This window comes from Crocuta crocuta, unplaced genomic scaffold (assembly GCF_008692635.1).
Source record: "Crocuta crocuta isolate KB4526 unplaced genomic scaffold, BGI_CrCroc_1.0 scaffold26, whole genome shotgun sequence".
NCBI lineage: Eukaryota > Metazoa > Chordata > Mammalia > Carnivora > Hyaenidae > Crocuta > Crocuta crocuta.
Genome location: NW_027532249.1, coordinates 9,675,013 through 9,691,281, shown reverse-complemented (window position 1 = coordinate 9,691,281; position 16,269 = coordinate 9,675,013). Strand labels below are relative to the sequence as shown.

At 37.2% G+C, this 16,269-nt stretch overlaps 1 protein-coding gene across 2 annotated transcripts in view; it reads left to right on the top strand.

Moving 5' to 3' along the window:
* The window catches only part of SMCHD1 (structural maintenance of chromosomes flexible hinge domain containing 1), a 141,649-nt gene extending 132,474 nt beyond the window's left edge, over positions 1-9,175 (top strand). For both annotated transcript variants that reach the window (XM_077778161.1, XM_077778159.1), the window contains one exon: positions 8,119-9,175. In XM_077778161.1, the coding sequence (XP_077634287.1) occupies positions 8,119-8,143 (25 nt within the window). In that variant the 3' untranslated portion in view covers positions 8,144-9,175. The remainder of the gene's footprint in view (positions 1-8,118) is intronic.
* The last annotated feature ends 7,094 nt before the right edge of the window (positions 9,176-16,269 follow it).

Genomic DNA, 16,269 nt, shown 5'->3' with positions numbered 1-16,269 from the left:
AAAAGCAGGACACTTGCTGTTGTGTAATTGAGTAGGAAGTAACCTGCATCCAGTGAAGCTTCTAGTTAGTGTTTCCCAACTGAAGCTCGGTAGAAGAATTAAGCACTCCAGAAAACTGTTTGCCCTAGGATGGCATGTAAATACTAACCTTCTACACGGTTGGGAAGGAGGTTAATTCATTGCATACAATAGAAACCTTTCAACATAAGAACTTAAATCTCTCATAAACTGAGAATAGTTTGATTTAACTACAAATATACAGGAAATAAGGGGAACTTACGAACAAGTTAAATGGTACCACCAGGAAGTAATCAGCCAAGTCCAGAATGTCAAGAATCAGACCTTGTACAGGGGTATTTACGTTAAAGTAAATATATTACTAAAACTGTCTACTGAGATATTCATTAAATAACATAATGTCTGAGTTATACTCTAAAATGCAGGGGCAGGGGAAAAGTGGTAGGATATCAAAACAAGATTGGGCAGTGTATTATAAAATTACTGCAGCTTGAAGTGGGAATTCATAATATTCCCTCTTTTCATGTAGGTTTACTATAATGTTTTTTGCAGTTTTTTTTAAAGTTTATGTATTTGCTTCAGTAATGTCTACACCCAATAAGGGACTCGAACTCAACCCTAATATTAAGAGTCACATGCTCTTCTGACTGAGGCATACAGGCACTCCTGCTATAATTTTTAAAGAAGTGTTTTATTTTTTAATTTATTATGGTGAGCATATTTCCAGTTTTCTAAGATACCAAGGAGGAAATTCCTGCCAAGCAGTTCTAAAGTACATATTCTTTAAGTTGCACCATAGCCCATATCCTCAGCTATGAATTAGCCCCATATCTTGTAGTTACTACAGTTCAACTTACACGTCACTGATTTGGATCTTGTTAATTAAGATTTTGTAACANGTTGCTGTACAGTTCTCCCAGCATCATCTGTTAAAAAGGCTGTCTTTTCTCCATTGGATACTCTTTCCTGCTTTGTCAAAGATTAGTTGGCTGTATACTTTTGGGTCCAATTCTGAGTTCTCAATTCTGTTCCTTTGGCCTCTGTGTCTGTTTTTGTGCCAATACCACACTTTCTTGATGATGACAGCTTTGTAGTAGAGGCTGAAGTCTGGGATGGTGATGCCTCCCGTTTTGGTTTTCTTCTTCAATATTACTTTGGCTGTTCGGGATCTTTTGTGGTTCCATACAAATTTTAGGATAGTTTGTTCTAGTTTTGAGAAGTATTGGTGCAATTTTGATTGGGATTGCATTGAATGTGTAGATTGCTTGGGTAGTAATGACATTTTAACTTCCAATCCTNGCCTGGAGTGCAATGTACTTTCCTCTTAGGACTGCTTTTGCTGCATCCCATAGAGTTTGGAAAGTTGTATTTTCATTTTCATTTGTTTCCATATGTTTTTTAATTTCTTCTCTAATTGCCTGATTGGCCCATTCGTTCTTTAGTAGGGTGTTCTTTAGCCTTCATGTTTTTGGGGGTTTTCCAGACTTCTTCCTGTGATTGATTTCGAGGTGCATAGTATTGTGATCTGAGAGTGTGCATGGTACGATCTCAATTCTTTTATATTTATTGAGGGCTGATTTATGTCCCAGTATGTGATCTATCTTGGATAAAGTGCCATGCGCACTTGAGAAGAAAGTGAATTCAATAGCCTCAAGATGTAGAGTTCTAAATATGTCAAATCCATCTGGTCCAGTGTGTCATTTAAGTCCATTGTGTCTTTATTAATTTTATGTCTAGTTGATCTGTCCATTGCTGTAAGTGGAGTATTAAAGTCCCCTGCTATTAGCACGTTCTTATCCATAAGACTGTTTCTGTTTGTGATTGTTTTATGTATTTAGGTGCTTCCTTATTTGGTGTGTAGACATTTATAATTGTTACTTAGCTCTTCCTGATGAATAGACCCTTTAAGTATTATATAATGCCCTTTATCCATTGTTACTGTCTTTAGTTTAAAGTCCATTTTGTCTGATATAAGTATAGCTACTCCAGCTTTTTTTTTGACTTCCAGTAGCATGATAGATATTTCTCCATCCCCTTACTTGCAATCTGAGGATGTCCTCCTGTCTAAAATGAGTTTCTTGTAGACAGTAAATAGATTTTGTTTTTTTTATCCATTCTGCTACCCTGTGTCTTTTGATTGGGGCATTTAGTCCATTTACATTAGTCCGTTTACATTTATATTCCAGTGTTATTATTGAAATGTATGGGTTTAGAGTCATTGTGTCATTTGTGGGATTCTTGCATGTGGAGTGTCTCTAGCATCTTGAGTTCCTTGCAACATTTCCCTTAGAGGGTCCTCCTCAGGATTTCTTGTAGGGCTGACTTAGTGGTGACAGATTCTTTCAGTTTTTGTTTATTTGGAAAGACTTTTATCTCTCCTTCTGTTCTGAATGACAGGCTTGCTGGATAGAGAATTCTTGGCTGCATATTTTTACTGTTCATCACATTGAAGATCTCCTGCCATTCCTTGCTGGCCTGCCACGTTTCAGTAGGTAGTTCTGTCACCACTCTGATAGGTTTGCTGTTGTATGTTAGGGCCCTTTTCTCCCTAGCTGCTTTCAGAATTCTCTCTTTGTCGTTATATTTTGCCATTTTCACTATGATATGTCGTGCAGAAGATCGAATCAAATTACGTCTGAGGGGAGTTCTTGTGCCTCTTGAATTTCAACGTCTACTTCCCTCCCCAGGTTGGGGAAGTTCTCTGCTATAATTTGTTCCAGGACTCCTTCAGCACCTTTCCCTCTCTCTTCCTCTTCTGGGATTCCTATGATATGGATATTGTTCTGTTTGATTGTATCACTGAGCTCTCGAACTCTTCTTTCATGTTCCTGGATCAATTTATCTATTTTTTACTCAGTTTCTTCTTTTTCTATAATTGTGTCTTCTAAATCACTTATTCTCCTTTCTTCCTCTTCAGTCTGTGCATTGGGCACCTCCAGTTTATTATGTATCTCATTTATCGCTTTTTTTAATTCATCATAACTATTTTTAAACTCCATTGTGTTTGTAGCCAGAGTTTTTTTGATGTCCTCCCTGCTTTTTTCAAGCCTAGCGATAATTTTATGATAATAGTTTTAAAATCTTGTTCAGTTATGTTGCTTGTATCTGTTTTGAGCAGTTCTTCAGCTGTCAGTTCTTCCTGGAATTTCTTTGGAGGAGAGCTCTTTCGTTTCGTCATCTTGGTTAGCTTTCTATATCTTGTTAGTTTTAAAAGTTGTTGTGCTCTCTGCACCTCTGAGTGCTGCTGCACCAAAGAAGGCTCTTTGACTGTTCAGGGCCTGTCCGTTCAGAAAGTGTTCTTTGAATGGTATCTCTTGGTCTCTCTTGTTGAGACCTTGGTTATTTTTTTTTCCTACTCGTAGTGGCATTTGGGATTCTCCACCATGTGTGCTTTGGCTTGTTTCTTGAGGTAGCCCTGGAGAAGAATACAGACAGACAAACACACAGGGAACAAAGGCACACAAATGGCCAGACAAATCCAACAAACACACAAACCGAAAGGAAAAACGAAAAAGTAAAGAGAAAAGAGGTAGGAGGGAAGGTGAATAATAAAAAATAAAAATACATAAAGAAAAAAAGAAAAGGAAAGGAAAAAGAGAAGAAACCCAAAAGACAAAGAACAGTTTAAAGCATATAACCAGACTTCCCAGCTACAAATAAATTGCCGGGTGTATGCAGTACTGGTGGAAGAGCATAAAGAAAGAGAGAAATGACAGGGTGGGGATGAGGCAAAATTGGAAATGAAATGAGCAGGCAGAAGGAATAAGAAGCTTTTTTCAAAGAGCGAAAGAGTGGAATATGGTTGAAGAGGCGAAAGAAATGATGATGGTGTTATCCAGAGAAACTATATAGTTTGATTACTCCAGAGAGAAAGAGATGAAAAGGTAGGTAGGTATAGAATTTACATATAGAAAATGGATTAAATGTGACTGTTTAAGCAAGCCAGTGACCAGAATTAATCAGGGCAGTGCATCCATGTTGGTCTTGCTTCAGTAAAAAAAAAAAGAAAAAAAGGAAGAGGGCAGCTCTCTAGCAGTGATGGGCGTGGGATCCAATGCGTCCCGCGGGAGTCCTATTTTGGTGGGTATGGGAGAAGAGTGGTGGCACTCCAGTCCCTTCTTGAACCAAGCGCTGCAACTCACGTTTTTGGGTGTGTAAACTCCCTGTGCCAGGGACTCAGCCAAGGTGGCCTGTGCTCTATATCCCAGGCCAGGCCTCATTTCCAGATCCTAGTCTGTCTGAGCGCCCAGTTGAAATTGCCGGAAACAGAAACTCGCAGGGGATCCCCTCAGAGCAGTCCCAAGCCTCTTGCCTTCCCCCTGGGGATTGAGCCAGAAGCTGCTGCTCCCGTCTCCTCCAGGTCGGGTTGGCGATTGAGGAGCAGTTTCATCTGGGGGTCGCCTGGGACAAGTGCGTGCCGCCCAGGGTCAGCTGGAGAGCAGGAAACCAGGTCCCTCTGTGTCTCCTTGCCTGAAACACGAACTCGTGGGCAAATCTCCCAGCTTTAAGCCCTTCGCCTCCCCTCTAGGGATCCAGCCGAGCCAGAAGCCCAAAAGTGTGGCTGCCGCGTCCCCTCCAGTTCGAGCTGGCACGCAGGGAGCAGTTTTCCCAGGGTTTGCCTGGGACGAGTGCGTCCTGCCTAGGGTCAGCTGGAGAGCAGGAAACTGGGTCCCTCTGTGTCCAAAAGCAGAGGTTTTTCTGTTCCCCAGCGACAGGGACAGTGTCTTGAGCAGTTTTGGCCAGTCTTTTTCCTCTCTAAACTCCCTGCAGAGGGGAATCGCCCCCATCCCTCTGTGTCTCTGGTCCCAGCCTGATTTTATCTTCCCCAGTTCGCACTCACGCTAGTAAGTTTTCTCAGCGGACTCTGTCTCCTTTTCCTCCCAAACTCTTGGATTCTGTAAGGGTTCCTATGGCTTCAGGCCTTCTCCATGTGAGATATGGGGGTGAGTGCAATGTGCGGAGTTCCCTACTTCTCCGCCATCTTGCCCCCCGGGACTGTCCCTTCTCTGAATTTTTTTTTTTTTTTATGTTTACTTTTTTGAGAGAGCGAGCACCAGCAGGGGAGGGACAGATTGTCTCTTGAATCCCTAGCAGGCTCCACACTGTCAGTGCAGAGCCTGACACAGGGCTTGATCCCAAGACCCACAAGATCATGACCTGAGCCAAAATCAAGAATCGGATGTTTAACCAACTGAGCCAGAAGGTGCCCTGATTTTTTAGTTTATCATTATGTTGTTAGTAGTGGTAGTATTTTCATTAAAGTCATACATATATATAAATCAAATGGCATATAAGATTTAATGTTCTGTAATGTGAGCCACACGTGTAATTTAAAAGTTTCCTAGGAGCTGTGTTAAAAAGAAACAGAGCCACCTGGGTGGTTCAGTCGGTTAAGTGTCCAACTTCGATTCAGGTCATGATCTTATGGTTCGTGGGTTCAAGCCTGCGTAGGATTCTCTCCTGTCAGCACAGATCTCACTTCTGATCATCTGTCCCCCTCTGTCTTTGCCCCTCCCCTGCTGCATTCTCCTCTCTCTCCCTCTCTCTCCCTCCAAGATAAATAAACTTAAAAACAAACAGAAGAAAGATTAATTTTAATAATTTTTTAAAGTTTATTTTTATCTTGAGAAAGACAGTGACAGCACAAATGGGAGAGGGTCAGAAAGAGAGAGGGAGAGAGAGAATCCCAAGCAGGCTTCACACTGCCAGCACAGGGGCTTGAACTCAAGAAACTCCATATTGCCTGGCCCACCTAATGACTTGGACTGAATTGTTTGGGACTGTTTTAGAACTTTCCCTCTATTATGATGCAGAAGGAGTGATATTCACAAAAAATCAGAATATAAGGAGGAAGATACAGCCAGGGTAAGATAACAGATTACAAATACTGAAATACAAATTTCTGAATACAAATACTGAAATAAAAATTTCAAAAGATTAAAGTGAGACTTTGCAGAAAAATAGAAAAAATATGCAGAGACAGCAAAAGATACACAAAAAACCAATTCTGACTATTGGGAATCCTAGAACGAAGAAAACGGAGAAGCAAAAATATGTGAAAGAGAATTTCCCAGAAATAAACATTTGAAAGAGCCCACTGAAGGCCCAGCACACTGACTGACCGTACCCACACAAAGACTGATGTATCAGAATATATTTCCTAGTAAAATTCTAGAATATTAAGGGAGAGGAGAGCATAAATGTTTCCAAAAAGCAAAACAGAACCAGATTGTCTATACAGCTTTTCACACACACACACACACACACACACACACACACACACACACACACAAATGAGAAGCCATTGTTGAGCTTTGTGGTTAATGTTTAATTAGTAATTTCTTCATCCCTAATTTCTGCCATTTCTCCATAGATTTTGAACTAATAATTCTTGTACAATCTCAAAAACTTTAGAACATTTGAAATTAAAGTATGTTAGGGTACCTGGGTGGCTCATTCAAGTGTCCAACTCTTGGTTTTGGCTCAGGTCCTGATGTCATGGTGTTGTAAGATCGAGCCCTGTGTCAGGCCCTGTGCTGATAGTGCAGAGCCTGCTTGGGATTCTCTGTCTCTCCCTCTATTCCTCCCTCTCTGTCTGCCACTCCTTCACTTGCATGTGTGCATTTTCTCTCAAGCATTTATATATATATTTTTTTTATTGAAATACTGTACTGAAATACTGATATATTTCATCTATACAATTGGAAACAAATTTAGTATTAAGTAGTAAATAGCATAACTTTATATTTACGTTTTTGTGTATTACATATGTCTATATGTTAACTTTTATAGATATTACATACTGTATTTCATCAACTCTAAGATGATATAAGAATCACTATTATTTTGGGGCGCCTGGGTGGCTTAGTCGGTTAAGTGTCCGACTTTCGCTTAGGTCATGATCTCGCGGTTCATGGGTTCGAGCCCCGCATCGGGCTCTGTGCTGACTGCCAGCTCAGAGCCTGGAGCCTGTTTCAGTCTGTGACTCCCTCTCTCTCTGACCCTCCCCTGCTCACACTCTCTTTCTATCTTTCCTAGAAATAAAAAAAATTAAAAAAATTAAAAAAAAAAAGAATCACTATTATTTTATGACGCTTTAAAAACATTGCAGATTAATTTATGACATTAAAAAGTAGACTTCTTAGATGTTAAATGTGGATCTTCGAATACATAAAATATGCTTAGTGTATGATACTGTGCAGTAGGTTCATTGTCTTCAGTAGAGGCTTCAGTAGAGGCTTCAGTTTCCTAATTCATTTTACACCTGTAGAGATTAAAAATTAGCTTTTTATCAAAAATGTGTGTCTTCTAGGGGTCCCTGGGTGGCTCAGTTGGTTAAGCATCTGACTTCGGCTCAGGTCATGATCTCACGGTTCGTGGGTTTGAGCCCCGCGTCGGGCTCTGTGCTGACAGCCAGCTCAGAGCCTGGAGCCTCTTTCAGATTCTGTATCCCCCTCTCTCTCTGACCCTCCCCTGCTCATGCTGTCTCTTTCCCTCTCTCAGAAATAATAAAACATTAAAAAAAGTTAAAAAAAAAAAAAAGTGTGTCTTCTATTTGGAGATGGCAGTTCAGGGAACTATCTTTAGGAAATTAAGTATTTAAATATATCTGACCAAAAAAATACCATATATATGTATACACCACAGTGTTATTCATTGTGTTCATGTCTATATGAATGGAATTATGGGTATTTTTAAGTGTTTTTCCTTTTGCTAGTCTTTATTTTGTGACTTATCTGTAATAAGCTTTGTAATTCTTATCTATTTTTAAAGCAGTAATTTAAGGAAAGGGGAAAAGAAAAGCAAAAATCTTGTTTTCAAATCTGAGATAAACCATTCCAAAGAACAAAGAACTATGGTACAAATCATCCTTTACTCTGTATGTTAAGTACTGCTTTTATTTTGAGGATTTCTCTTTCTTGGCATATGTGTGAAGGAAGTAATTATATACAAGGATTTAATTAAGTATGTTTATACCAAGAATTAATGGAGCATAGATCCATTAGGTATTTAACCATCTATGTCTGATGTGGGAGTTTAGGAAAGGAAAACTGTGGTACCTAAAATTTGTTATGTTTTCTTTTTTTCCACTTTGACCAGGATTATAACCAAATCAGATGTGTGAACAATTACAGAGAAGAGGGGGGCCATTGGTCTCACTCACTCAGAATGTCCTGCCTTCTGCAGCTCTGTTTTAGAAGACCAAGAGGGTGTAACTTACCAGACTGAATATTTCTGGGGATGATATGACTATCTGGGCATGCATTTTCATGTCGATCCAGATGGGACTGGAAACAGCCATTCAGTTTTTTGAAACTCACTGGACAATATGAATTTACTGGAATTATTACAGTCCTCATGCCCATTGGTTGTCATTATCTTGCAGATGTGTCAGGAAAATGTGCAAATACGGCAGTGACTGTACAACTGGCACACAGCATTTATTAATCCTGAAGAAAAGTATATGTACTATTTTTCAGTATGATTATCATGGATATGCTAGAACTATTTCTCAAAAACAAACCTTTTTAATACTTTTGTGTGAATTTATTTAACAAAGCTGTTTTGTCTGTCGTGTCTAAGAAAAGTTCTAAAAGTTAGGTATTTAATTGTAAATACATGAGGAAACTCTTAATGAAGAATCCAGAATAAAAATAGAAAAAGCACAGGTACCTGGGAATTCAGATGTTAAGATACATGGGAAAATGTTAAGTTGATGAGTGAACTTGTGTGACAGCAGTAGCATTTTAAATTTCTAAAGACTTATCCTGTATATATATAAAATATACAGTGCATCAATTTTTATAAGTATTTGATTTTATTAATATTAGATGATATAGTCTCAGCCTTAATTCTACATTTTCATTATTTTGTAATTTTTTATTACTATTTTTAAAGGGTTAAAGAAGTTGTACACTCCCACATTAATGTAATAATAGTCTACTAGAAAGTTGCTGCAGCAATGTTCAAATTGTGTATTAATTCAGGCTAATGTATGTCAATATATATGTCTTTGTGTAAGTCCAGGACTATTGGTCTGTGAAGTTATTTTGTAAGGAAATGCTTTTGGTACAGTTTTGTGTATCAGGAAATGTGTGTGTTTTTTAATCCTTTCTGAATATACAGTAAGGTTAATAAAGAGGATTGTTTCTTCCCTATTAAATAGATAAGTGTTTTCCTTTTTTAACATTGAAAAGTCTATAAAAGTTAGTAAAACAAAACTAGAGGCATCACGATTCTGGACTTCAAGCTCCATTAAAGCTATAGTCATCAAGACAGTATGGTACTGACACAAAAACACACGTAGATCAATGGAAGAAAATAGAAAACCCAGAAATGGACTCACAACTATATGGTTAACTAATCTTTGACAAAGTAGGAAAGAATATCCAGTGGGAAAAAGAGTCTCTTCAAATGGTTTTGGGAAAACTGGACACCCAACATGCAGAAGAATGAAACTGGACCACTTTCTTAACCATGTACACAAAAATCAAGATGGATAAAAGACCTAAATGTGAGACAGGAAGCAAAACCCTAGAGGAGAACACAGGCAACAACATCTTTGACCTTGGCCAGAGCAAATTCTTATTAGACACCTCACCAAAGGCAAGGGAAACAAAAAACTGAACTATAGGGACTTCAAAAAAGACAAAAAGCTTCTGCACGGTGAAGGAAACAATCAACAAAACTAAAAGGCAGCCTATAGATTGGGAGAAGATATTTGCAAACAATATATCTGATAAAGAGTATCCAAAATCTATAAAGAACTTAACCAAACTCAATACCCAAAAACAAATAATCCAGTTAAGAAATGGACGGAAGACATGAATAGAGATTTTTCCAGAGAAGACCTCCAGATGGCTAACATCTGAAAAGATGCTCAACATCACTCATCATCAGGGAAATACAAATCAAAACCATGATGATATACCACCTAACACCTATCAGAATGGTTAAAATTAACACAAGAAGCAACAGATGTTGGTGAGGAGGCAGAGAAAAGGAAGCCCTCTAGCACTATTGGTAGGAATACAAACTGGTGCAGAATGGAGGTTCCTCAAAAAGTCAGAAACCGAACTACTCTCCCATCCAGCAATTGTACTAGGTATTTACCCAAAGGATACAAAAATACAGATTTGAGGGGGCACATGCACCCCGATGTTTATAACCGCATTATCAACATTAGCCAAACTATGAAGAGAGCCCAAGTGTCCATTAACTGATGAATAAAGAAGATGTGGTATAGGGGCGTCCGGGTGGCTCAGTCAGTTAAGCATCCAACTTCAGCTCAGGTCTGATCTCCTCGTTCATGGGTTCAAGCACCACATCAGGCTCTGTGCTGACAGCTCAGAGCCTGGAGCCTGCTTCCAATTTTGTGTCTTCCTCTCTCTGACTCTTCCCCCACTTGTACTCTGTCTCTCTCTCTCTCAAAAATAAACATTAAAAAAACCTTTTAAGTAGTTGTATATATAGACTGTGGAATATTACTCAGCCATCACAAAGAATGAAATTTTGCCATTTACAATGACATGGATGGAGCTAGTGTTTTATGCTAAGTGAAATAAACCAAATACAAATACCATATGATTTCACTCATGTGGAATTTAAGAAAGAAAACAACATATAGAGCAGGGGGAGAGGGAAACAAACCGTAAGAGACTCTTAATAGAGAACAAATAGGGTTGATGGAGGGAAGTAGGTGGGGGTGGGTTAGATGAGTGATGGGTATTAAGGAGGGCACTTGTGATGAATCACTGAATTCTGAAACCAATACTGTACTGTATGTTAACTGACTAGAATTCAAATAAATTTTTGAAGAAAAAAATATAAGAAAGTTACCTTTGTAAAAACTGTTAGGATATTTATCTTTATAATGGGAAGTTATTTTAACTGTTTTGTTGAAGAAGGAAACGAAGGGGGCAATGATTTAGGAAAAATGGATTCCTTTCAAAGTGACACTAGTTCTTACTAGTTAAGTGTTAGTTTAAAAAGAGTTCCATCTTCTAAATTTTTATACTTTATAACTTGGTTACTTAAAGTCATGAAATGGGTAAGATTAATTCTGTAATACTTTCAGTATATAATTTTCAAATAATACCTGTTAGTAAAAAGTTTGTATTTGTATCCATTTTATATTGTCAGAAATGTCTTCAGTTATATTAGCTAAACATTTTCATGGAATCATCTCTTCCTAGGACTTCATGACCATGTAATTATATTTGTAAAATATACATGTTAACTTGTGTGGTTTTTTTTTTTGCATGTCTGTTGAACACATAGTGTTGCTTATGACTTCAAATTTTAAGTTACTACTTGCTTTTAGCATGTATGTGTTAGATTCAGGGATAGGTAGCAACATTAAAATTCATTATAGGACATCTGGCCTTAAAATACTAATTATCTTAAATATAAGGTAAAGTTTCTCCAAATCTGGTTTGTGCAAGCAGTTATTTATGGATTCATGAATAACCTAAGTGTCTGAAGATATTTTCCTGTTTGAAATTAATTCCCTTTTGGAGAGTAATCAAATTGGTGTTAAAGAATCACCTATCTCAGTGTCAAGCAATTCATAGTATAAACAGACATAATATTTTCATGTTAGGAAGCTTAAATTTAAAATAATGTCCAATAATATAAAATAGATTTCTAGTATTCTGATTCTTTACACCGTGCCCCAGTAAACAAACATGGAATAGAAAACATTAGTAATCATATCTCCATAAAGCACTTTATTTCAATCTTTGCTAATGACATTTGCTTACATCTACTTTTCTTGTTTCTCCCCTACTCTGAATTTTATTTTTTAATTCCTGAGAGAAATGGAACATTGTATTTTTTCTATATTTTTATTTTTAGTGGGAATAAAGAATTGTGTGCCTTGATTATTTGATAGTCCATTGGGCAATATTTTTTTTTTTTTTTAAAGTGTGAGTGGGGGAGAGGGGCAGGGGAAGAGAGAGAGAATCTTAAGCAGGCTCCACACTCAGCACAGCCCAACACCAGTCTCAACGCCACAACCCTGGATCATGACCTGAGCCACAATCAAGAGACAGATGGTCAACTGACTAATCCACCCAGGTGGATTACTCAACATTATATTGGAGGTTCTAAGTATGGCAACTGAGCAAGAAAAAAAGTCATACAAATTGTAAAGGAAGAAGTGGAACCATCTTTGTTTGCATATGACATGATCTTGCCTATAGAAAGACCTAAATGATCTGCTAAAAAAATACATGAATTCATCAAGTTTGCAGATACAAGATCAATATACAAGATCAGTTAAATTTCTATACACCCGCAATGAACAATCCCCAAACTAAAACAGTCTCCCAGTAGCATCAAAAAGAATGGAACATTTAGGATAAATTTAGCAAAGGAAGTGCAAAATGTGTACTTTGAAAAGTATAAAATATTGTTAAAAGATGAAAATAAATGAAAAATCTCATTGGTGGGTGGGAAGAATTGACTGTTAAGTTGACAGTACTCCTCAAACTAATTTACAGTTCACAATCCCTATTAGATTCCAGCTGACTTCTTGAGCAAATTAAAAGTTTATTCTGCAATATGGAATTGCAACACAAAATAGCTAAAGCAATACTGAAAAAAGAACAGAGGAAGACTCACACTTCCCAAATAACTAGAAAAGCAGCAATAATCAAGACAATGTGATACTAGCACAAAGATAGATATATGACTGAATGGAAGAGAATTGGAAGTTCAGAAATAAACTTATGCTTCTATGGTCAGCTAATTTTTCAGCAAGGATGTCAAGACCAACCAAAGGGGAAACAACAGTCTTTTTGACAAAGGGTGCTGAGACAACTGGATAGCCACATACAAAAGAATTACACTGGACCTTTATCTGATACCATGAGCTAGACTTAGCTCAAAATGGACCAAAGACCTAAATATAAGAACAAAAATAAATCCAAAGAAGGAAAGATAAGGATAAATCTTAATGATACAGGATTTGGCAAAGAATTCTTAGGCATGCCACCTAGAGCAACAACAGGAAATAAGATAAATTGGACCATCAAAATTAGAGTGTTGTTGCTTCAAAGGAAACTGTCAAAGAGAAGCGACAACCACTTAGAATGGGAGAAAATGTGTACAAATCACATATCTGAAAGGAGCTTATATCTACAATATTCTTAAAAACTCTTACAACTCAATAAAAATGGAAATAAAAACAGTAGGGTGTTTGCATGAAAATAGATTAATGGAACAGGAAATAAGCCCATGCATACATGGTCAATTTATGATGAAAGAGCCAAGAATATACAGTAGGAAAAAGACAGTATCTTCAATAAATGGTGTTGGGAAACCGGGCCAGCCACCATACACAAAAATTAATTCAAAATAGAGTAAAGACTTGAAGATAAGACCTGAAATTTAAAACTCCCAGAAGAAAACAGGTGGTAAGCTTCTTGACATCAGTCTTGGCAATTTTTTTTGTTTTTTGTTTTGGACCAAAGACAAGGAAAGCTTAAATAAACAGGACTATATCAATCTAAAAAGCTTCTGCACAAGAAAGGAAACCAGCCATAAAATAAAAAGGTAACCTACTGAATGGGAGAAGATAATTACAAATCATATATCCAGTAAGGTGTTTATATCTGAAATATATTTTTAAAAAACTCCTACTCAATAATAAAAACAATCCTATTAAAAAATAGGCAGAGGATCTGAATAAACATTTTTCCAAAGAAAAGATAGAGATGGACAATAGGCACATGAAAAGGTACTCAACATCACTAATCATCAAGGGAATGCAAATCAAAATCACAATGAGGTACCACCTCACACCTGTCCCAATGGCTATTATCAAAGGAAAAAAAAGTGTTGAGGATGTTCGAAAAAGGAACCCTTGTTCACTATTGGTGGAATTTAAATTGTTATACCCACTATGGAAAACACTATGGAGATTCCTCAAAAAATTAAAAATAAAAGTATCATATGATCCAGCAATTCCACTTCTGGTTATTTATCTGGAGAAAACTTAAATAGTAACTCAAAAAGATATATGCACTCCCATGTTTATTGCAGCACTATTCACAATAAGGTATGAAAACAACTTAAGTGTCCATCTATGAATAAATTGATAAAGAAGTTGTGGTATATATATATACAAAGAAATACTATTCATCTGTTAAAAGAACAAGATCTTGCCATCTGTAACAACAAGGATAGACCTTGAAGATCTTCTAAGTGAAATAAGTCAGAGACAAATACTGTATGATTTCACTTATATTTGGAATCTAAAAAACAAAACAAAACCCAAACTCATAGAAACAGAGAACAGACTGGTAGTTGCTAAAAGAGAGGAGCTCTGGGGAGGTGGACAAAATGCATGAAGGGGATTGAGAGGTGCAAAGATCATCTTACACAATAAATAAGTCATGGGGATGTCATATACAGCATAGTGACTATAGTTAATAATACTGCATTGCATATTTGAAAGTTGCTAAGAGAGTAGCTCTTCAAAGTTCTCATCCCAAGGAAAAAAAACTATGGTGATGGATATCAACTAGACTTGTGATGATCATGTTGCAATATATACAAATATTGAACCATTATGCTCTAAACCTGGGACTAATATAATGTTATATGTCAATTATAACTCAAATCTTAAAGATCTAATAACTCTAAAAAAAGGAATTGAAAGATCTAATAATACTTTTTAAAAAGTAGTGGAAAATCTAAATTTTGGAATAAGCTGAATAAATAATAGGGGGAAATGAAGAGAAAAATCCTAAAGCAATAAGAGAGGGAATAAAATGATTTATGATATCTTGACATCGTAGAGCTGTTCAGGGGTCCAGAGGTTGTGAAAACCAGTCCTTCTCTCAGAGCCAAGCCCTCCCAGTATATTTTTGACTCTTTGAATAAATAGTCAAAAAAATGTTTTAACAAGTTAACAAGTATCTTTTGAGCTTCAATATGAGTACAGAATGGAGTCAGGCTTATAAAACTTTCTAGACATAGACAAATGCAGCACAATTTCCTTAAAATATTTCTCTGTTTCAAAGCAGCACCCAAATCATCCCTCCCCCCACCCTGACCAGGATGATTTAAAGGATACAGAATCCTATTTTGCCAGGTATGTTTTTAAAAGGGGCGCCTGGGTGGCTTAGTCGGTTAAGCGTCCGACTTTCGCTTAGGTCATGATCTCGCGGTTGTGGGTTCGAGCCCCGCGTCGGGCTCTGTGCTGACTGCCAGCTCAGAGCCTGGAGCCTGTTTCAGAGTCTGTGTCTCCCTCTCTCTCTGACCCTCCCCTGCTCATGCTGTCTCTCTCTCTCTCCTAGAAATAAATAAAACATAAAAATTAAAAAAAATAATAAAAGATTCTTATTGTGAAATGTATATAGTATAGTATATGTTTTATTTATATCATTGTGTAAAAATATGAAACAAATATCTTCTTAATAACTAAATACCTACAAGAAATAAACTCCTGTCAAGAACAAGAATGCTGCTGTAGATGCACCCATGTGCCCTTCTGATCTCTCAGCTCTCCCTTTCTGGATGAAACCACTATCCTGCCTTGTTTTTCTCTTCCTTGTCTTTATAATTTTATCACATAGTATGTATCCCCAGGCAACATAGTTTAGTTATGGAATTGTTGAACTTCACATAAATTTTATTTTATTTTTAAGTTTATTTATTTTGAGAGAGAGAAAACAAGTGCAGGGGAGGGGGCAGAGAGAGAGAGAGAGGGAGGGAGAGAGAATCCCAAGCAGGCTCTACATTCTAAGTGCAGAGCCCAATGAGGGGCTGGAACTCAAGAACTATGTGATCATGACCTGAGCTGAAATCAGGAGTTGGACACTTAACCAACTGAGCCACCCAGGCACCCCTACATAAACTTTAAAAATCATACCTTATGTAGGAGGACACTTGTGGGGATGAGCACTGAGTGTTATGTGGAAACTAATTTGACAATAAACTATTTGTAAAAAAAAAAAAAAAAATCATACCTTAATGGAATATCTTTCTCTAACTTCTTTCACTCTCTGCACTGACAGCAGAGAGCCCATACTCAAGAACCATGAGATCATGACCAAAGTCAGATGCTTAACTGATTGAGCCACCCAGGAGCCCCTGATATTAATTAGGTATCAATTTGTATTTCCAGGATATTAATGAAATTTAGCACATTTTTTTATTGGCCATTTGAGTTTCATTTTTTGTGAAGTGCAGATTCTAGTCCTTTGCATTTTTCTGTTGGATTGTTTGTATTTTTTTTTTGTT